This window comes from Macrobrachium nipponense, chromosome 17 (assembly GCF_015104395.2).
Source record: "Macrobrachium nipponense isolate FS-2020 chromosome 17, ASM1510439v2, whole genome shotgun sequence".
NCBI lineage: Eukaryota > Metazoa > Arthropoda > Malacostraca > Decapoda > Palaemonidae > Macrobrachium > Macrobrachium nipponense.
This window is the reverse complement of record NC_087210.1, coordinates 68,812,789-68,837,179: the sequence shown is the minus strand read 5'-3', so window position 1 is coordinate 68,837,179 and position 24,391 is coordinate 68,812,789. Positions and strand designations below refer to the sequence as shown.

General features: G+C 36.4%; 1 protein-coding gene across 4 annotated transcripts in view; it reads right to left on the bottom strand.

Annotated features, from left to right (window-relative positions):
* Positions 1–24,391, bottom strand: part of LOC135196294 (uncharacterized) — a 47,126-nt gene that overhangs the window by 3,030 nt on the left and 19,705 nt on the right. For 2 of the 4 annotated variants that reach the window (XM_064222998.1, XM_064223001.1), the window contains exons 1-3: positions 16,125–16,255; positions 5,763–5,896; positions 229–433 (exon numbers count right to left, since the gene is read on the bottom strand). In XM_064222998.1, the coding sequence (XP_064079068.1) occupies positions 229–433; positions 5,763–5,894 (337 nt within the window). In that variant the 5' untranslated portion in view covers positions 5,895–5,896; positions 16,125–16,255. Of the gene's footprint in view, positions 1–228; positions 434–5,762; positions 5,897–10,162; positions 10,299–16,124; positions 16,256–24,391 lie in introns of those variants that run through there. The other 2 variants (XM_064223000.1, XM_064222999.1) reach the window with 2 other exon arrangements.

Below are 24,391 nucleotides of genomic sequence, written 5' to 3'. Positions count from 1 at the left end.
CATTCTGCTTTTTCCGAATTCATTCCAACATCCAACCTGGCATTTCTTTTTGTAATTCATTCATGGAATATTACTGTAATGTTATATTTCTGAGTTGGGTAAGGACACTTATTAATAACCGTGGAAATTCTTGTGAACATCAAAGGCTCTCTGTTATTGACACCCTACTGAGCATATAAAAAGTTAAGAGCTCACAATTTTATATGATTTTGAAAAGCTTTTCCTCACCATCTGCATCTACATGTGGAGCAATTAAAGCTGGGTCTTGTAGAAGAATGGCAATTCTGATCATAGGAATACGAAGTAGCTCTGGTAGGCTGACACAGCCATCGCCATCACCGTCAACCTTTGCCAGAGCCTCTGTCATACTGCTGCCAGTTGGAGCTCCTCCTCCACTCGTTCCTCTGGGGTCTTCTTCATTCAGGAGGTTGACCTTCAATACAAGTTAACCATCAAACAATTTGTCATTCATATATTCTTACACATATGCTATTCCCTGCAGTTGCAGTTTGTTATACTGTACAGCATATTGTGGTTGATCATGTGGTATTTGATACATAGGTCTGCCTAGAATGTCAAGAATAATAAAATAAAGTTATTAACAAGAAAAACTTAATATTTTAGCAAAAAGACGAGTTTTAATACCTAAAACTAAGTATTTCCTTGAAATATATTTTTCATAGGAGCAAAAGAGCTTTTGACCTATTTTGTTACCTCTACCAAGTCTGTTTTGAGCAATGAAGATGTTATAAAAATGCTTCCAATTATACCAATGGTCAATAATGTAGCAGATATTTAAGAAAGAAGCAGAGTAACAGCATTTTGGGAAAATAGGATCAAGTTGCTGGTGAGGATTTGTTACAGAACGCTCTTTTGCTTTGCTGTCACGTATGCTGTTGTGGTCCCTGAAGCAGAGATGTTTGCTGAGTGATGAATAAAACGAGTAAGATAACTACTGCACACCGAAGTCACTTTCCACTTGTGTAGTTTGTTTAGTGTTTATTGGATTTCAGATGTAAACACATTGTTATAAGTAGGCAGATTCGCCACACATCCTCAATGATGTTAAGTAGGATTTACCAGCATTCGTTTCTATAGCTACATAACTGTAATTGAATTATACTTAATTGTCCATAAAAAAAAGAAACCTCCTTAGAGCTCTGTGCGCAATAGTTCATCATTAGTTTCTCAGGAATTCATGGTTACTCACTCTCCTCTTTTATTAATTTGAAATTAGCTACTGGTCAGATCCGGGACAACCTTTGGTGGAAGGAATAAATAAATAAATAAATATATATATATATATATACCACAATAGTTTTCTTTTATAGAAAACTAAGATGGTGGGGTCTACTTCCAAATTGACGAAGGAAAGGATCCTTGGGTAACAGAAGCAACGAATGAGTTCCGTGGATTGGAATAAGCACTTTTTAATCACTGCCTGAGACTGCGTTTGTTTAGGCAAATTTTAAAATCTAGAGTGAATCTGTTATAACTGTACCTACCTGTCGTAAGGAACAGGGCTGAGACGGTACACTTTACAGCTTTTGTTGTTTTAATCGTCAGGTATTAACTCGCAATTAACACCGTTAAAGGTGTTGAACAGAGGGAATAGGTATCTTGGTTCTCTTAATTATAATTTAATTGCTCTATTTAGCTCCACCAAATTTCGGACAGAGATAATCTTACCGTCTGTAGTCTCTTTTCCATTGTAGACTCACTTAATTTCATGTGGTGGGAAAGATAATGAAAAGTCTTTCCCCTTATTTCTCTAAGAGTGTAGGAGCGTATTTATGTTAATCTCGTGGACACAGTTTAGAAAAATTTGAGTACAAAAGTTAATGATTTGTTTGAGGATATAGCTATTAGGCCACTGAAGATCTAATGGTGGTACTACCTACCATGAAACATTTGCTGGAGAAGAGATATATATAATATATTACATATATTATATATATCTATATATATATTATATATATATATATATATATATATATATATATATATATATATATAGATATATATGACCCATTAAAACACTGGATTTAAAGCTAAGGACTATATTTCGGTGGACTTACTTCCACACTAATCAAGCAATGAATATATATTACACACACATACTATATACATACATACAAATGGTTCTAGATTAAAGGTTGATCGGGAATAATGACAAATATCATTAGAATAAGAGTAAAAACTTGTACACTTAATACCCAAGAATGATATATTACTAGCGTAAAATTCGATTCTAAATTTCTTATCAACATTTTCCAGCAATAAATAATAAAGGAATTACTGTCACATTTCATTAAAAAATGCACCAATATCTCTCGTAGACGAAGAATAGTCCACGACAGTGACGTAGGTTGATGTTACGCAAGAGAAAGTTGTTGACCTAACTCCAGGTGATTATGCGATTGCCGATCCTCTCAACTGTCTCTCAATATGGTTAATTTATCTTCAGTGTAGTGACAAGTATAGTACCTTTTGAGGTCAAACTTAAATGCTACAAGAAGGTATGCCTTCACGCACCACATCAAAAAGCCCCAAGAGCTCCTTGTCAGTTAAAGGTAGGTCTAAGTGACAGGCTAACGCTATATGTCATTAACTGTTAACGTGAAAGAAAATGGGCAGCGGGATGGCGCTGCCACTGGGTACTTATTTGGTTACTAGGGTAGGGCAGGCAACTATTATGTGATTGTTGCTAAATTTTGGTGGGTGTAACACCGAACCGCCATTTTTTAACAAACCGGGCCCATACTTAGGGTTGTGGTCATAAATTACGTTTTCCTATAGTTTCACTACAAAAGGCCAAGCACTGGGGCCATGTGGCTTTTCAGTGATGGGAAGGAAATTGAAAGTAGTGTTTGAAAGGTGTAGCAGGAAGAATCAGTCGCGGTTGCGCTATGAATTAATTTTTAGGAGAACAGGCTTATTCGGACCTTGGCTGATTCGGACCAGGCTGATTCGGACCTTTATCCAGGCTTATTCGGACCTTCATATGATTGGCTGATTTTTCTATGCAGTTTTACCTCCTGAACAAGAATTTTAAGTAATATTTATTCGGACGACTGTAATTAACCCCCAGGGGCTCGTACTAAACACGGCGAAATATACATTTGACGCCCCAATTCCTGGTGGCTTTCGTATTCGCGGGGACGAACGATGCAGAATGCTTATATAGAAATACCCATTACTATAATATAAAATTATTAGTATGGGTCCGAATCAGCCTAGCAAATGGTCCGAATCAGCCAAGATTAAGGTCCGAATCAGCCAAGGTCCGAATAAGCCTGCATCCATTTTTAGTAGGTGGATAGCAAGATGTTAGGCAATGTGAATGGAAATACAGTAATAGGAATGAAAGGGGTCGCAGCCGGTGGCCGAAGGGAAGCTGCAAAGAACCTTTAGTAATGCCTGCAGTGCACCCTATAAGGGGCACTGACGGCTCTACCCCCCTACTGGTTTGGTGCTTAGGCTATAGACCTAGTGTTGGGCTATAGAATTATCGATGCTTTTTAACTGACCCACGCTAAAAGAATTATATTCACAACATTACCGGTAAACTGCCTCACAGCATATAGCCAAGCAGTAATGCTAGTAACACGCCAAACCCACTGCTTCTCGATTGATGGGTATTGTAGCTCGTACTTTTGTCTACACACTTGACAGGCTAGTTTACAGCCGATGGGAGGAAATTTTGGCAGGAGGAGGTAGTTTATGGAATATGTAATGGGTAAGGCATGATGAAAATGGAATGCAGCGGTCGGGAAATTTGAAAAATATGCTCTCCCATAATGGTGATGATATCTATTGTGTTGGCATTTGGCTGACCACCGCGTAAAGCAGCTTAATGGGCAACGAATTGTAATCCGAAGTCTTTCATGTTTTCATACTTTTGTGACTAGCACAGCAAAGCATTTTTGAGAGCTCAGCATACAATAGTATGGTATACTCCGAGGTGCTAGTACTGTACTATAAACAAGGCGGAGTCCTTTGGACGCCGTGTAATTTGGTATTAGCCCCTCGGGGATCAAAGTATTAGTATATAGCCTACTACACCATGTCTATATTGTGTAGTCGACAAATCATATTAATAAACTATATCATCGTGCAACAGTCACGTTACTTGGCATGAGTTTATCTGGACTTGACAGAGGTGGATGGATGCATACCGGGTTGATACCCACAAGCATATATAATTTTGTCTTTTATTTTTAGTAGTGAAATGACTAATTCTCATATTCTTGGTTAACGTGCATTAGATTTGTCATGTCGAGCTTATTTCTTAACCTCTTCTTAATCACACCTATCGTTAGGCGTCGTTCCCTGACCTTGGCGGAAGAGTGGGCTCTGTCTACCTATTATTTTGAATCTGTCTGCCAGTCGAAGTGCTGTAAAAGGTTGATTTCTTGTGATCGCTTTTGATAATCGTTTGCTAGCATAAATAGAGCAGACCTTTTAATTCCATTAGGTTTGAAGTGCATGTATTTTAACAAATAAGACACACGACTAGACGAAAAAAATTTTGGTATTGCGTTACTACTATTCATTTCGTAAATATTTTCTTAATTCGAGTGTTATGGACAATTAAGAACATTGTCATACATATATACTTCGGGTCTTTAGTAAAAATTTTTTTTTTTATCGTGGTTCTTTTTTTTTTATCGTGGTACTACACATAGGGGAAACGTTTGGTAGTGTATTTTTTTTCTAAACTATTTAAGGGAGTAGACTAATAAGTTAAGTAATATCACCAGATATCACTAATATTATCCATTGCTTAATTAGGTGTATGAATTATAACATTATGATTGTAGGAAAATTCATCACAGGATACTTCATTCCTTTGATTATTATACAAGACGTAGAAAATGTTGAACTACATATCACAAAATTTCTCAGATTGTTCAAATTATATGCCTTAGATTAAAAAACAGAGTTATTGTTGGTCTACGGACATAAAAATAAAAGCTCATAAATAGAATATGTTAAACAATATAAATAGCATAGCTTAATCGCACTTCGAATGTGGATACCTCTTATGGCTGTATTTCCGTATAACAAAGGTGACAATTCTTTCGGTAAATAGGACACTCCCAACTTCAGTATTGCCACCAGCCTTGGTTACTTTGTGTGAAATATAGGGGCAAGATGCAGAATGATTCCCTTAAAAGTGCCATACGTCTTCATTTTCATCCATACCAAAACCCAGTCCATGTATCCTATATAGGTACGGTCTTTCTTTCTTTTTTTTTTTTTTTTTTTTTTTTTTGTCAATGTAGAGACCCAAGAACAAATGTTCTTTTCTCAGCGTGCTGTTTTGTTATTATCATTATTTATTGGCTACATTTTCAGTCGCAGCTTAATGTTTACAATTAAGATTACTTTGCTGTAATTTGTCTATGCTGTGTAGTACTGTTCATGTGAAGATACTTTGGAATTGGAAACACGTAATAATTACAGTATGAAAAGCAAGGATGGCAACACGATGATATTTTCGAATTACATGCATCGACATAATTAATTTGAAAACCAGACTTTGTATGGAAATTTCATTCATTTAAAAGCACTGAAGATTATCTGAAACTTACTCATTTTACTGTGGCGTTGTATTTTAGGAGTAAATGCTGTTGATTAACTCATAAGCAACCATGTGTGAAATAAAGGAAGCTCCAATGCATGAGCATCCATTTTGTCATACCAGCAAAGGATTGACACAAATAAATCATTGCAAACAAAGAAAAGGCACTACTAACCAGAGGGGGCAGATCACCACGTCGTCCGATTCTGGGCAAATGTTTTGGAGTTTCTGCGAAAAAGTGTCCAGCGTCACTGTGAACTAGGCTGACCATTGTGGCCACCACTGCGACGGATACCATCCAAGACATATCTGAAAGCGAGAAGAAACAGGGTTCGTTTTTATCATACTGCAAGAGTTTTTTTTTTTTTTTTTCATTATATAGTTTCCGTTCATCATAATAGTTTAGGGTGTTGAATAAGTGGAATGTTTTTCTATATTTATAGAATATAATAAAATCGTTCTGCTGAGTACAATTTATTCAATGTCTTGACATTAAAAACTAATAAATTTTTAGAGCAATTATTAACACTGGTCTAAGGTAGATGATTACTAAGGCACGTTACAAGATATATACATACATACTGTTTTTTTATCGTCTAAGAATTATTTTGTTAATTTTTAAGGCACATATGGGTACGTTTGCCTTATATATTCTGATGTAGACTGTATAATTGGTACTGTTTACCTAGATAAAGATTTATTCGCCCATTTTCTGTAGAGTTTCTAATTCTAGGTGCTACATTCGAACGGAAACTTCAGCAATTTTTAAGGTTATTAGGTGTAAAAGTTTTTCATAGAAAAGAGGAGAATTAATGTAACTTACCAAAGGAAATAATTGCTATGCCATTGCAAAACACTCGATGAACAGGTACTCATATTAGGCATTCTCTCTCTCTCTCTCTCTCTCTCTCTCTCTCTCTCTCAAGCACAGACACAAATTTCATATGTAAAGTACATGAAGTGGTTGCATATTAAGTATGTTATGTGTAACCCAAGGATGTAAATAAGCTAGTAGGTAACATTATAATTCAGGAAATGGGAACCCGTGTTTTTGCTTTTTGTGTGTAACATACGGCCTGGAGAAATCTTGCAAGATAGACATATAACTTGCAAATTACAACATCAGACATGATTTGCAAAGTACACTTTTAAACAAATATACTAAACATACAAATTAATTATATAACTATTATCAAACTCTTCTGATTATTCGCATAATTTCATTGGCTGACTTATGGTTTTGAATGAATACTACATTTAATTATTCCCTGTCGTTGCTGTGGACCCTTTTGTGTACTATTGTATAGCGCCTCTTACTCACTCAGATTTTTTTCTCTCTCTGCTTCCCTAGACTATTTTTTTTGTTTTTTTTTTTTCCTCTCCCGACAATTGTCGCTCTTTTCCGCCTTCCTTTGTCACGACACCCAGCTGCGTCGCCTGACGACCCTCAAGGTAATGGCATTAGCTTGTTTCCTGAGGGAGCGCTAACCTCTTCGGTTTATTATATGCTGCTGCTGCTCTTCGTTTGTTTTTTTTTTTTTAGGGACACGTGATTTAGGCCTTTGTTTCGTGCGGAAGGTGGTGGTTGGCGTAAGGAAAACTGTATATAGAAGTCTGAGTGAAAAATAGCTTTGATTGAAAATTTGCAGACCAAATGGAATGAAAGTTTGAGTTTTACTCACCCTCGGTTCTAAATTCGTATTTAGAGTAATATTAAGTACTTTTTATTATTTATTTTACTACAATACACGTATTCATCATTTTACTTTTGATTTCTAATCCTGCAGGCGCAATATTTTACTATAATGATCACAGTTGTCACTGTTTAATCTATTGTACTTATAATCAAAATTATTTATAAGATTTAAGAGATGCCTGTTTAAAGAAATCAACTTGTCCTATATCTTTTAGGCGGTCGAGTCGAGCAGCATCTTAGTCTTTGTTTTTTCTCGTTATTTCCCATAATGCCTGACCCAGATTTGTCCTACTTCCTACGTCTGGCTCAAAGAAGGAGAGGAAGAAGAGTAGAAATATGTTACATGGGTTTCAATGCGGTTGTTGCTCGTATAGTGTTAAAATTGAAATCTGGTAGATAACATGCGTAGAGTTTAAGGGTGCTCTGGATAAATATTTATGTTTTAGCATAGTAAATGTCTTATCATTGGTGTGTAAAACAAAGTGTACGTATATGGATATGCAGTGTACAAGCATATGTTCATATAAGTATAAATGCATAAAAGTTACGTGTTCAAATTATTTATATTTTTGTGAAGAGGACCGAGACAATCAAAATAAGTATTATTATTATTCATACAATTAGATTTTATTATTATTATTATTATTATTATTATTTTTTATTATTATTATTATTATTATTATTATTATTATTATTATTATTATTATTATTATTATGCTCTATCACAGTCCTCTAATTCGACTGGGTGGCATTTATAGTGTGGGGTTCCGGGTTGCATCCTGCCTCCTTAGGAGTCCATCACTCTTCTTACTATGTGTGCCGTTTCTAGGATCACACTCTTCTGCATGAGTCCTGGAGCTACCTCAGCCTCTAGTTTTTCCAGATTCCTTTTCAGGGGGGATCTTGGATCGTGCCTAGTGCTCCTATGATTATGGGTACAATTTCCACTGGCATATCCCATATCCTTCTTATTTCTATTTTCAGGTCTTGATACTTATCCATTTTTTCCCTTTCTTTCTTTTCAACTCTGGTGTCCCATGGTATTGCGACATCAATGGGTGATACTTTCTTCTTGATTTTGTCAATCAACGTTACGTCTGGTCTATTTGCACTGTATCTGATTACTGGCACTGCCCATGTGTTTATGGCTTTTATCATATTTCCGGCGTTGAGTTTTGAGTTGAGTATCGCCTTGAGTCTCTGCATATATTCTTTCCTGATCTTGTCCTTCATCTCTTGGTGTTTTATATCTGTTCTGATACCATAGTCCCAGAGGATCTTTGCCTGATCGTTTTCTATCACTCCTTCAGGTTGGTGCTCGTACCACTTATTACTGCAAGGTAGCTGGTGTTTCTTGCACAGGCTCCAGTGGAGGGCTTCTGCCACTGAATCATGCCTCTTTTTGTACTGGTTCTGTGCAAGTGCCGGACATTCGCTTGCTATGTAGTTTATGGTCTCATTTTTCGTATTGCACTTCCTACATATGGGAGAGATGTTAATTCCATCTATCGTTCTTTGGATATATCTGGTTCTTAGGGCCTGATCTTGTGCCGCTGTTATCATTCCTTCAGTTTCCTTCTTGATCTCTCCCCTCTGTAACCATTGCCATGTGTCATCGCTGGCCAGTTCTTTAGTCTGTCTCATGTATTGTCCGTGCATTGGTTTGTTGTGCCATTCCACTGTTCTGTTTGTCATTCTCCTGTCTCTGTATATTTGTGGGTCTTCGTCTACTTTTATCAGTCCTTCTTTCCATGCACTCTTGAGCCACTCGTCTTCACTGGTTTTCAGATATTGCCCAGTGCTCTGTTCTCGATGTTGACGCAGTCCTCTATGCTTAATAGTCCTCTCCCTCCTTCCTTTCGTGTTATGTATAGTCTGTCCGTATTTGCTCTTGGGTGTAGTGCTTTGTGTATTGTCATATGTTTCCTAGTTTTCTGGTCTATGTTGCGGAGTTCTGCCTTCGTCCATTCCACTATTCCTGCACTGTATCTGATTACTGGCACTGCCCATGTGTTTATGGCTTTTATCATATTTCCGGCGTTTTGAGTTGAGTATCGCCTTGAGTCTCTGCATATATTCTTTCCTGATCTTGTCCTTCATCTCTTGGTGTTTTATATCCCTCCTGCCATTATTCCCAGGTATTTGTACCCCGTCTCATCTATGTGTTTGATGTTGCTCCCATCTGGTAGCTTTATCCCTTCAGTCCTTGTTACTTTGCCTTATTATTATTATTATTATTATTATTATTATTATTATTATTATTATTATTATTATTATTATTATTATTATTATTATTATTTGTTCGAGACCCCGTTCTCAAACATTCTCTGTTGGGCAGTTGCAGCGGTAGCGGAATTTATTTTGTACTTTACCCTTTCTTTGTTCTTAAGAGTTCTTCCTCTGTGGCACACGGCAAGAGGAATAAATGGGCCGATATTCTCTCTTCATTAACGGTGAGGAATACTCAGAAATCACAGGACACGATACTTTAAGTGTACAGAACCTCGCTGGCAAAAAAAAAAAGAGAAAAAAAAGGTACGTTGAAAAAGCGTCGGTGTTGAAGTGGTAAGGTCCTCTAAATATACTCAGAGTATATGTAAAGAATCCAAGACCTTGGGAAGGGGGAAGTCCAGAGAACGGCGGTGGTCGTCCTCAAAGTATATGTGGAGTTCCGTAGGGTCTTGCGTTAAGACCCCCTCTACCTTTCTTGATGGAGAAAACTCACCGGAGTTTTAACTTATGCCGGTGAAAAGAAAGAAGGCCACATTGTTTAGCAGGATACCTACATAATATTAGTAATATTGATTATCATTACTATTAGTAGTAGTGGTAGTAGTAGTAGTAATAGTTGCAAACGGATCCTTTGTATATTTTTATACCGAAGGGTTAGTTGTGAATTACAGCTCATTCAGTGACAGGACTGGTAACCCTACTACTATGGCTCTTGTGGCTCCATCTGTTGTTCCAGTCCTGCAGGATATGAGGGAAAAGTTAGAAGGAAAAAGATGGTTGACTTTAGACTTGGAGGAAATAGAATTGTGGAGTGACTTCCACAACCTGTTGTAATGGCTAATTTCATATTGGTGGCATCAGCATTTCGTGATGATCAGTATGATGGAAATCCGACCTTTGCTGTGTTATTTTTATCTATTACTATATATATTATATATATATATATATATATATATATATATATATATATATATATATATATTATATATAAGTGTGTTTGTGTGTGTACTACTTATGTATGTGTGATATGTATGTATATATATATATATATATATATATATATATATTATATATTATATATATATATATATATATATATATATATATATATATATATATATATATATATATAATCCATGTGTGTGTTTGTAATTATTCTTGTTCCTAGAATTTGAAACAAGATATATATAGATTAAAAAGAAATGCTAAATTCCGCACACCTAAATGCTATGGAATTCTCTCAATGATCGTGTTTCCCCCAGAATATCATGCCCCTTTCTCGCCTTATTTCATGGTAGAACCCAGTCTTTCCATATTCATTATTTAATTTTTTATTTTCTCAGGCACGGATTTAAGCTACCCGTCCCGTTGGGGCCTCCTGATATATGTGAATAAAAAGGAAAATGACTTTGTTTATATGTGAATAAAAATGAAAATCACTTTTTAAAAACAAATATTGTTTTCACACAATCTCTCCATTCTTCTCTCGACGCAGGGGTTGACATGGCGGGATTAAAAGATCTCCGTTCAATTTTGCTGGACAACGTAGGGTATTCCCAGCAGGCGCGCGCGCCGCTAAAGGGCAAATCTGGATAAGCGCAAGTTAGCAACTGGTGGGCGACGCCGTGAAAAAAAAGAAGAGAAAAAGAGAGAGAGAGGAGAGAGAGAGAGAGAGAGAGAGAGAGAGAGAGAGAGAGAGAGAGAGAGAGTTTCCATCAATTGCTTCACTTTAAAAAAATTGCAGGTTCTTGTTTATGAGAGCAAATAGTAACAGCATTTATTAGTTGTTACCAAGCGAAGATGCAATGCATTGCTACGTACCCTAATACGATACATTGTTCTTCTTGCATTTTAATACATTTTTATGTATTTATTAATTTATTCTTTTATAATGAGCGAGATCTCTTCTTTCTGTAAACTCCTCTTACGTCATCCTAATGAATACCATATTATTTGGAAGCTTGACTATCAAGTCAGTGCCCCGCCCCCACCCCCCCTGTGGGTTTGTTGCATTTGAATAGGGTTCATCTTAATAATACTATTTTTATTATTATTATTATTATTATTATTATTATTATTATTATTATTATTAGTAGTAGTAGTAGTGTAGTAGTTGTAGTATTAGTTGTAGTTGTAGTTGTAGTAACAGCTATAGGTGTTTAAATAAAGGCTTTGTACAATGGTATTGTGTGACAGGAAATGTAAAGGTAGGAATAATTTGATAGTCAGGGAAATGTAAAGAAGAATAATAAGAGGAAAGTATAGGTTGATAATATAGTTTAAAAAAAAAATTCCAGACCAGACTCCCGGGGCTAAGTATGTCTCAGGGAAAACTTCGCATATAAATTTGCAGAAGCACTAATGGATGCAGTGTAAGAACGAGATATAATGGTCAAGATGCGCAATTTATTTTAGGGTTATTTTATACAAATCACATTTGACGTATTTTGTGTTTCAACATTATAGCTTGCTCGGGGAGTAAGCCTACAAATTTTATTGTTGTTGTTGCTGTTACTGTAGTTGTTCTTGTTGTTGGGGATTGTGGGGGGAAGGAAGGGTGTTGGTTAGGAAAGCCCTTTGGAAAACCCTAAAAAGGTCTGAAAAAGATGTATCGCTTGGAATTAGAGATACAGGAATTTTAAGATGGGATATTTATGATTTATTTATTAAACAAAAATGTCAAAATAAATGATGTGCATGTTAAACAGCACATACCAAATATTTCTAATAAAATGTAGCGTATTTATTTTAATTTTCGTTGGTGAAACAACGTGCCTAGAGTAAGCTGGAGGTCGGATTACGCCTTGTTTTCATGTAAAGAATTATAAACAGAAAAAGATGGCAAGAGGCAAATAACCATTGTTTTGACTACTTGTCAAGAGATCGTCGAGCGACTGTCAGTTTGTGACGCTAGATTCTTAAGATAACACTCAGGTTTTCCTCTTATAAATGTAACATAATACATAATACCTTCCAGAAAAGAATGGGGACTGGAAAGTACAGCTTCCTTGTGCAAAGTGGCACGGGAGCATTTAACCCAAACAGAAAATCGTGGGCGAGAGTGAAGAAACAACGAGTGAAGTTTTAACTTGAGGTGGATAATCCTCAATAGGTGGATTAGCGTAGACCATCTATATTTAAGATATCAGTACATGCCAAACGCATGAAGTTCCCCCATACACTGAACGATTGTCTGAACGACTGTCTGAACGATTGTCGTTATCGACCCACACACATACACACTATTCATACTATATGAACGATCTCCGCACCGACAGACTTAAGTCGCAAGCCAGTAACCTGGTCGTGACAGATACCCGCCGAGATCGTTCAGACACGAAGCTCCGCCCACTTTTGCATTCAGACAAGCCCATTGACTGTTTTTGGAACGATACACAGTCGTTCAGACAATCGTTCAGTGTATGGGGCCTTTACAATTAAATTCTATGCAGACTAATGCAGAAATTCGCTATGTTTTCCAAGCGGACTTTCGTCAATGGCTTTCCTTTAAAACGCTATATTGAAACGCAATGGGATTATTAATATGGTTTCAGTGAGCAACTACGGAGGGAGGGTAGGCAATTGATCTGTATAGGATGATATGACCAAACGCTCAGTCGAACTCAGCAAATGCAAAGTTGACGTCTTGTAACTGCTCTGATTTCTAGATGGTGGGGGTTGAAATCTTGTGCATTTCATATTTTATTAATTTCAATTATGAATTCCATCACCCTAAGGAACATCATATGAGAATGTATATTTTATATTATATATATATATATATATATATATATATATATATATATATATATATATATGTATACATACACACACACACACACACACACACACACACACACACACACACATATATATATATATATATATATATATATATATATACATACATGTATATACATACGTATATATTATATACTTAATATATATACATACATGCATTATATATATAGTAACACGTTCGATATTATTTCATATTCACGAATGCCAGGCGTCAAATGTCGTTTGTAACTGGGGAATAACTTACACCCTTGGGGTATTATAAATGACGGGCGGTTCGTCCACGGCAGGAATCAAACTGATGCCTGTTTTAGAAACGATAGACAGTGACTTAGAGCACTGAGCCATCAAGAGAAATATAAGTTGATACTGATTGCTGTGATATGCCTGTTGATTTCTAAGCTCAGAACCTGAATTCGAAAGCCATATGTGCAGCAGAATCGATATCAACTTATAATTCTCTTGAGGGCCCAGTGGTCTAATTTACATATTATATTTGTTTCTAAAGTAGGCATGAGTTTGAATCCTGCAGCGGACGAAGCACTTTTCATTTATAAGTCCACTCAGCTGTAAGTTATTCCCAAGGTATAGTGAACTGGATTTTAAACGTTTGCGGTTTTTTAACCTCCCTTTTTATCGTAGTATTTCTAGATACTCCCTCTTTCAGAAAACGTTGACTCTGGCAAGGAAATGTGACGAAACTTCTTTCTGAGAGGACATTGAACCCTCTCAAAGTGTTACCAACCATTATCATAGCATAATGAACATCGTTGAGCGTGAAATCGAAGCTCATCGTGAGTAGAAAATGTCTCCGTATTATTTTTATTTAGTCTCAAATGTTTCAGAGCAAAACATATTTCCCAAAATATGAAAACTTAAAAGTTATGGTTGCAGGTGAAAGTTGTGAAATTTAACAATAGCTATCATGCATTCATTGTGTACCTGTTTATGTAAGTTGTTCATTACTCTGAAGCTAAGTCATAATCGTAAATCGTCGATGAACCGAATAAGGCATTTTTTCATGCCAGTCTCATATGAAATGTAGAATTTTCTGCATTTCCTGGTATATCTAGATTAATTTGACTTTTTTTCACATAAAGAAATGGGTTTATTCGAACTGAAGAGAAGCCCCTAGCTACAACCCCTTTCATTCCTTTTACTGCACCCCCGTTCACATTCGCCTTCTTCGATCTGACTGTCCACCCTCTCCTAAAAATTTTTCCCTCCTGTTACACCTTTCAGACCTTCTTAACGTCAATTTCCCTTTCAGCGCTGAATGACCTCATAGGTCCAGCGGTTGGCGTATGGCCTGAATTCTCTATTCCAATTCCCATTCCAGTTCCTATTCCGAGCTCGATTTGCGTAACGACGCCCGCTTCCCTTCCTTCACCATATGAAATGTAAGCGTACCCGCATATGTGTAAGGCGTTTATGATATGTGTATATACATTCATTCGTTAATAGACATACACATGATCACCGACTTGTACAAGTACAAGGCTCATACATACGCAACAAGTAACGATTATGCAAGTTTGTTTCGCGTATAGTATTTCTGCTGATGCGTAATTCTCTATAGAATAATTCATGCGTCTATCCAAGTCATTATAGTATTTTGGGATATCGGTTGTCAGCGTATTGTGAGCTTCATCATTCAAAATGAACGTGCTTCAAAGATGTTAAATAAATTGACATCCATCTTCATAATGTATTGGTAAAGGAATTTCGCGTTCTTAGACACTAATGACGAAGTCTTTAGTTCCATACAGAACCTCTTGAATGAATTTAACTTTTCGCTCATATTATCCGAGCAAGTTTTTAATCATGCGAGTAATAAACCAACGATTCGCCAAGGTGCCTGGCGTGTGAGTGTGTTTGTGCATGGTAAAGGAATGTGTCCTGAGGTCATTGTGAGGCTCCTCGCTAATACTGTGAGCTAGTCAATGGAATGATAGGTCATGAATGCTAAGTCACGCAATTCACTCTTCCTGCTTATCAGGTATTACAAATTACCACAAGAAGTTCAAGCGTTATAAAAATTCAATCATACACACACGCACACAGACACAGACACACACACACACACACACACACACACACACACACACACATATATATTATATATATATATATATATATATATATATATATATATATGTTCAAAGCTTCTTGAAAAATTCGACAGTGTGTGTGTGTGTGTGTGTTTATACTACTGCGTGCTTGCGGACGTGCATGCTTGTAAATATACTGTACAAAAGTGTACTGGTATCGAAACTGATGGGTGTGTTTCTTTCAATGCATGTTACATAAATTTGATGGTGAGAATTATGCTTGGTATTTCGTAAGTTTTAATGTATGCATTACCCTTGACATTATTATTATTATTATTGATGTTCAAATGTATGATGAAACTGACTATATCTTATTCAATTGTCTTATGTACCGTTTAATCTGAACGTATCCCTTCTGTGTGAATGTAGTGTGTTTGCTTAAATTGTGCGATAGCACATTATTCTTGCATATAAGCTCTTTCAGCGCTACTCTGTTTCCTATTGCAGTTTATTGCAATTGCTTTAAAAATGTAACAAAATAAGTCCGCTTCTATCTTAAATATTTTCATTTTCTGTTACGATAAACCTTCGTGAATTTTGTATATTTGCTCAGTCAAATTGGTCGGAACTTCGCCAGTAACTCTACAGGTGTCAAGATTCCCACGTGAAAACGAAGCTATCCCGTAACTTGCAAAAAGAAATAAGAATTAAGAGGACGGGGCTTTACTTTCCTCTTATGAATGAATGAATCCATCCTTACCTGCGCTTTTGTCGACGGAGTTAGTAAAAAAACGTAAAACAACAAAGTCACTATAATTGCACTAAACTTCGGTTTGTCGGTTTGGACCCGTCGCCCGTAGCTGTGTCGTGGTGGCGGCTGTCGAACTCCCCTTTTATATAGCGTGTTCTCTTCCCCCTCAGGTCCTTTGCGCATGCGCAGATGCCTCGCCAATGGTACGCAGTTGGAAACTTCTACGCAAAACACGATTAAGTTTTTATTCTTTTATATATGGCAATACCGTTATTTTTCCAATTACACTTATCGTCTTTATTAAAAGTTTATGTCTTTTATTTCGAAAAGCGACCTAAGACGGTCGGCTTTGTTGAGAAAATGAAGCGAATACCAGGTCTCTGAGGTCACGCGGCATTTCGTGTAGCCTAACTGGGTCATGATCGTATACGGAAAAAGTGTGGTTTTAGGGCAAATGCCACGGAATAATGAAGAATTATTGGTGTCAAGATTGCAAATATTTTGGGGGACATCCGCTGCTATGGGGGTCGACACAGATCGCTTTGGTCGAAAGTTAAGGAACTTGAATATGACTTGAAATGTTCAGTGCACATGGGTGGAGTGACAGGTTATAATTAATTTATTTTTAGTTATTTTTAAAATATACCTAAAGGACCACATTGACGGGTCAATAGCTGAAAATAGTCTATAAAAGTGACAGAATATATGATGTGATATTTTAATTATGATAAATATTCCATAAACTAGACTAAACTTTTAGATGAAATAATCAAAGTACTTTACGTAATTAACTGAAAATGTGAAAGTGTTGATATAAATGATTGAATAGGTGAAATATTTCTTTAAAATGTTTAGCATCCCTTTGAATTTTTACCATTGAATTTACATATTACTAACGACGAACTGTCAATTTAATTGACTGGAGAGTTAGATTATCTCAAAATATTTGATGTAATTGACTAATAGATTAATAGATCGCGCGTGAAGTTATGTTAATGTATGTCCTTAATTATACCTGTAATACTGATATTTTGAATATTTTGAAGCAACATTATGAAATTAACGTAGGTGGTTGCTGGTATTTATCATTTATTTATAGGAGATTAGTTGGTATGAAATGTAGTTCTTCCCTATTGTTTCCGAGCTGTGGGATTCTCTCACGCTCTCTGTGTTCACCTGAAGATTTGGCTGGATGTGGCCTTTGGGTTCTGTGTCCTGTTGGTTTTCATGTAAGAATGATCTGATATAAGTATTTTGGAACGGAATGACATTGCAGATTACATTTATGCACCGGTCAATTACTTTTAAGCTCCTGAAATGCATACAGTAATTTTGAATCATTATCATTATCATTAAATGGTAATATATTGCCTTATTTATGTAATAGTGAAATTGTATATAACTTTTATTTTCTAACGATAGTGATAAAATGATAAAAAAAATACGTTTTGCAATTTAAGAGCTTATAGTATTTTACTGCTACTTAAATATGGCAAAATAGTATTACCTGATTAGCACAGAGTAAAATACTATAGCACAGGGTTTATAGTATTTTACTGCTACTTAAATATGGCAAAATATTTCCTAATTAGCACAGGATTATTTTACCATGTTGGAGTACTTTACATACTTGAAACTCTTGAAGTGTGAAAAGAATGCTCTTTTATATAATTTTATCGTTTTAATTGAAATGGTAATGTTTTGTCCCTATATTTTATTTCGTGATTTTCGTAAGGTTATTCCCTCTGTTAGTCAGTTACCGGTTAGAAGCTCTTTCGATGTTCTGCTGTTTACCCGATCAGGCTCAAGGGCCGAAGGTCGCTCTTGTTATGTCTGCCAGTCGAGTAAGGGTTCGCGGTGTACGTTGTTTTGTTTTTCTCTAATAATATATTGTTAGTTTGTTAAGAAATTCACAGTCTCGTGAAAACAAATTGTTAAAAAATCCATAATTATATATTAAAATATATTTCTATTTAACGTTACACTGATGAGGAACACCGTTAAAGTGTTCGAAAGTCTTTGTTTTATTTTTACATAGAAATATATGTTAATATATAATTGTAGAGTCTAACAAAATGTTAGTTTGCTTGTTACTCCTTTAGTGATTTGTAAATCTAACTTTCTAGTCAATTTGTTGTTTTATCCAGTATCAGTAGCGGATTATGAAATCGAAAATGGGACTTCTCTGACAGTAGGAGACTAACGGTTGGCGTTGTACATCGGTTAGATTTGTCTATATTATTATTGTTAATTCGTTTATTACCTCTTTGGTGATTTGCAAATCTAACTTTCTAATCAATTTGTTATTTTATCCACTAACAATAGGGGAGTATGATAGAGAAGCGGGGAAAGTAGTCTGGTCGATGCAATTCTTTGCCATCAGCCCGGCTGGGGCCAAAGTGACAGATACCGAGCAAACCCAACCGTCATATTTGAGACCACCCACCGTATGCTTCTTTTCGAGCGTGAGGGTGTATAATTTGGAAGAGTGAAAGATTTGGTACTGGTCTCCCTCTGTAGGTGCATTATCGGTTTTTGAACATTTATTTCGGTGATGAAGTTTCCTTTGGTTTATTGTGTGAAAGGGCCTGTTCTCAAAATATATCATTTATAATCCTCTATTTCGGTTACAGACACATGTAGCATATATATATATAATATATATATAGATATATATTATATTTATACATATATATATATATAATATATTATATTTATATATCTATATATATATATAATATATATATCATAAAAAATAATATGATTATATATATATAGAGAGAGAGAGAGAGAGAATAGACGAGAGAGAGAGAGAGAGAGAGGAGAGAGAAGATAATTGCCGAATTATATTCATGCTATAAATGTTGAGTTGTTGATGAAAATCTGTATAGTGCAGAACAATTCGACAAGAATCGGCTATTTCGTACTTTTCATATTAATCATCTTATTAATTTTCGTTTTACCAATTTGCTGGTTTCCACTAATACCCAGAACCGTACTCTTGCGAATATGAAGTCTCCTCCTTCTCCACTTGAACTTTCAAACTCTCACTAGTTTCTGCAGTTTCTCTTCAGTATCGATTCGTTTTCGTATCTCACAGCTTAGCACGTATGTCCACACTCCCGGTTTTTTTTACGCCTACTTTTACGCCAAATCAGTCACCATCAGGTCTACGCGGAACATGAGTTCGCTTCCTCGATAAAAACTTTTTAACAAATGGCATCACCTTATCTTTTATACCACACTTCCTCATAACATTCCACATTGCTTCTATCGATTTTAACATTTGCTTTTTCTAGGGTCATGTGTACCACATGCAGATGATTCCTTTGACTTTCCAAGTCACCACGTCACTGTTTGTTTATGAAAACTTACGTATCATACCCTCTTCACTTAAGAACTGCTTTATTTATTTATTTATTTTTTGTTGTTAAACAAATTATTATTAATAATGAAACCGTTTCCTCTGAAAAGATGTCACGATTCGATGAAATCGCTATTTATTTCCCTTCTAACTACGGGTCCCATTTCCCTTCTAACTGCGGATCCCATTTCGCTTCTAACTGCGGATCCCATTTCCCTTCTAACTACGGATCCCATTTCCCTTCTAACTGCGGATCCCATTTCGCTTCTAACTGCGGATCCCATTTCCCTTCTAACTACGGATCCCATTTCCCTTCTAACTGCGGATCCCATTTCGCTTCTAACTGCGGATCCCATTTCCCTTCTAACTACGGATCCGAGGACGAAACTTGTGCTTGAAAGCTCCCGACCGTGCACATACATCGTGCACCTTTCAACTTCTGTATTGTGCACATTTTTCGCATCATAAGCTCCCGTTCTTTCAGGTATTCCCACTGCCCCGTCTAGACCGAGCCAGACCCCGGGGGAGAGAGTAAAAGAGAAAGAGAGAGAGAGAGAGGGAGAGGGGAGGGGGACTAAGTCGGGTGTGTATACCCCAAGGAATCAATAGACTTCGGTGCTAGAGAGGTGGGTGGGGGGTAGGGGGGTGTGACAGCATCCACAACAAATAGAATCAGGGACAGGGTTCCAAGCTTGGCCGTAGGTGGAAAGAAAGTCACCAAAGTTAGGTAGGCCGAGGTTTGTCGAACTCCAGAGAATATATGGGGTATAGGTCAATTGTGTCAGGCACAATGGTGCGGCAGTGAACTTGAGTATTATCAATTTTATTAGAGAACATATTTAGGTAAAGACTTAGTAGAAGGCATTGATTTAAAAATAAAGATTGCAAAGAATTGAAACTTTTTTTTTCGCAAATAAATCCACGGCATCGGTTTTAGCCTTTTTTTGGTCCACGGGTGATTGGTAGGCGATGTTGCCTGCTCTTCTTTTATAGGTTGTGGAGATGTTTCAGAGAGAGAGAGAGAGAGAGAGAGAGAGAGAGAGAGAGAGAGAGAGAGAGACTTTATGCTCTCTTATTCGCTTTCTCATTTCTCTTTAAACCGAAGGGGAAAATAATGTAATTAACATAGTACTCGCATGCGATTAGCATTCACTTTTAACATTTTTTCCATTAATTCCCAACATACGTTAAATCTAAAACTCTCGAAGATAACTCATAAATCAACCGTGGCTGAATTAGTTACGTTGATATCAGTGAATTGTTCCATTTGCTGGTGCAGCTTCCGGGATTGTTCAGGGAAATGAAGTGGGTCACCTCCTTCCCTTCATTCTGGGTCTGTGTTTATACATCTTTTCGTCCTTTCTTTTCCAGAAAAATAATCCCCTTGCAAAGAAGTGATATCAGGATTTGTGAATGGCTGTTTTAGACTGATAACACTACTAATTTTTTTCACGCTAATCTTTTTAGTATACACTTGGAGAGAACTTGGTTAGTTAAAAGGAGTGTAAGGTCACCGTAGAGTTTTGAGTTTATTCCCTGGGGGCTTAAACCTAAAGCATGAGCTCTGGAAATAGAGATACGTTGCATTTTGATGGACAGTGTTGCTCATGGATCAATATTAATACGTTGTCAGATCGTTTATTAGTAATTCCACTACTTGAAACGTTCAGTATCATAGAGAGTAATTACAGCGTTACTGACCACACCAATTACCCATTGTTACATAATAATAATAAGCAAATTTATTCTAAATCGTTTGCATAAACAAGAGTCCACGTAAATGGAATCAGCCTTGGAGGGTTATTTCAGGCAATGTCCAGGTAATTAACCCGATAATGCCACCGTTGATGGCTAGACGCAAATACCGAATGGCGAAATACGTTAGACCATTTTGGCATTCAAGACGAGGGAAAATTTATACAGTTGTTGCTATCGGTTTGCTATATCGAGATGAAGATGAATGGACGAGTCAGTATCGGCGGACGGATAGACCTAGGACAGAGTTCAGTGCTCCTTCCCGTTCCTTGGCGGCGCCCTGCCTACGTTCACCTACTCCTCCTCCTCCTCCTCCACAGGTGGAAGAGACCATCGGAAACGAATGCGGGCGGATCGCGTCGCAAATACAAGGCAATTCACCTGCCGCCCAGAATCACCTCTGGCCTGGAGATAAATGCTTCTAGTATTCCAATGGGGTATGCCAAGAGGTCTGGCGTCAGGTGGCTACAGCCTCGGTTGCAGTAAGGCCCGATTTCGTTGTATTTGCTTAGGGGATTTCGACTCACCCGCCGACTGGCGGATCGACCTCTTCTGCCGCCGTCGGCCGTAAATAGTAATTCAGAGAGACACGTATGGTACGCGATCTATTTGTCGCTTCACACCTCTTTCCCAATTGGAACGCGAATGAATTTTGAGTGTAAAAATCATGTGAAGTGGTCACCCTACGACGCGCAGTTCATGCTGTTTCATTTATTTCTTTATGAAATATTCTTAGAAGGAGGTTGTCTGGCTTACGAGGAATTTATGACACTTTGAAGGATGTAAAGCTTTTATATTATGGAGTGGACTCTTAATTGAATATATATATAGTATCACACACACACACACACACACACATATATATATATATATATATATATATATATATATATATATATATAAATATATATATATATATATATATATATATATATATATATATATATATATATATGTATGCCCAACAGTTTCGTCCTCCAATTGGCCACTTCAAGAAGAGGTCCAGGAGGACGAAACTGTTGGGTATTTTCTGAGACATACTATTTTCATTTTCCTGTGAAATACAACTGAATTACAATATCTTCGTGCTTAAGAAGATTACCAGTAATATACATACATGTATATATATATATCATATATATATATATATATATATATATATATATATGTGTGTGTATATATATATATATATATATATATATATATATATATATATGGTGCATTCTATTACGCAAGATTTTTTATTATTGGCGTGTTATATGCATTCTATTATGCAATATTTGTAATTACTGCTGTGTTATGTGCATTCTATTATGCAGTATTTGTAATTAGTTCGTATACGAGGCGTCACTTCAGTTGCATCTGAAATAATCTCTGAATTGATTCCACCATAACCCGGTGTTTTCCATCTAAGTTTTCTTTTCATTGTTGATTTCACTTCAAAGACTGTGCATTCATTCGTAAGCACATTAGGGTCTTCTTCGGCCACTGATGGATCAGTCTAATTATCTTTGTCATTTCTCTAATTTATGACCTCACAAAAATGGCTTTCGTCTTCAAGTATCATTAACAAATTGCTCCTTTTTGACAGGTATTTTCACCAAGTATTTCAACAAAAATTCTTTGGATTACCCTAACACCAGTGCCGCTCTCTGAATACATGGTTTTGTGAACACCAGACTGTTTGTACAAGAATTCTATGTTAGTTCTTCCTGACCTCCTTGAGTACTTGGCACGTTCTCTTTGGACTCCGTCTCCTTCTAGGAATTGTTTATATGCGCCTTGTGCTTTTGTTTGTTCCATATTGTTTTCGAGGCCACATCCGGCATTCAAGGTTCTTTTCTTGTTATGACACATATTCTCGCATTTCTTTCCCAGCTGAGTGATACACACGTATCCTCAACTATACTCTGTTTTTTCCATCTGTCCATCCGCCTGTGGTGTTTGCGCATGGTAACGCTGCTTCCCGGCCTTTAAATAATATCCTATTTCGAATATTAACGGTGTAATTCGCATACATTAAATGATTAAAACACTTTTCAGTTGCAAATATACACCAAGATATCCTTTTATTTACCTAAAACTTACACATAACGTAACTATTTAAAGCCCGGGACGCAGTGTTACCATGCGCGACCACCACAGGCGGATGGACAGATGGAAAAAAACAGAGTATAGTCATCATTGATTGTCTGCTGCTCCCCGAGTCACATATGGTTTCTAGAACTGCAAGTGTATTTCGGCATTAAGTTGTAAATTGCTCCCGATGAGCTCAAGAAGCTCTGCTGGACTGAACGTTTTTACTCTTTCAATTTTTAGTTGGTGTATTTAATTTTAGGTTTAGTGTGGCAATAATAAGTTGGTGATCACTGCCGGTATCTTATCCTCAGGAGCACCTAAAAGGCTTTCTCTCAAGGCTAATGGGTGTTCATTATGTATATTGAGTACACATGTGTATATACATAGATGTCCATGACCACTAATTTATTCTTTTAGTCTTTCAAATCAACAATTTATTCCTAAACACCATCATTTCCATATATTACCAAAAAGAAATTAATAACTATCTGCTTGAACACCACTGATTTTTATGAGGAATTTTAGGGACCGTGGCTACGCATAATGAGACTCTATCATTAACATTTTAGAGCAATTATAATTGTCTCAGTAATGACAGTTAGAGATCAAATAATCAAATCATTCTAAAGAATGGCTCTTGAATGTCAATACAGCAAAGCACTGGAAACCCACATTTTTAATGGAGGGATTATTTTTTTTCAAAGAAACTTCGTATAGACTCGCTTTGTTCGGAATTATTTCCAAAATTTGAAGAATGCTTCTCTTGGTGCTTGACATACTTCGTCGTTGTCACTAGCAGGACTTTTTGTGAGGCCGTTTAACCGAGGAATAAATAAATTATATATATATATTATATATATATATATATAATATATATATATATATATATAAATATATAATATATATTATCGTATAACAGTGAGGAGGCAAAACAGCTCAATACCTCGGTTTCTTTATTGTTGCAAGACAATGGTCGCATTTTTAAAAGCTGAACAAGTTTGTAACATATATAATTTTGGTTTTTCTTCCTTTTTTAGCCTTGAAAATGAGACCATTGTCTTGAAGCGTTGGCGACAAT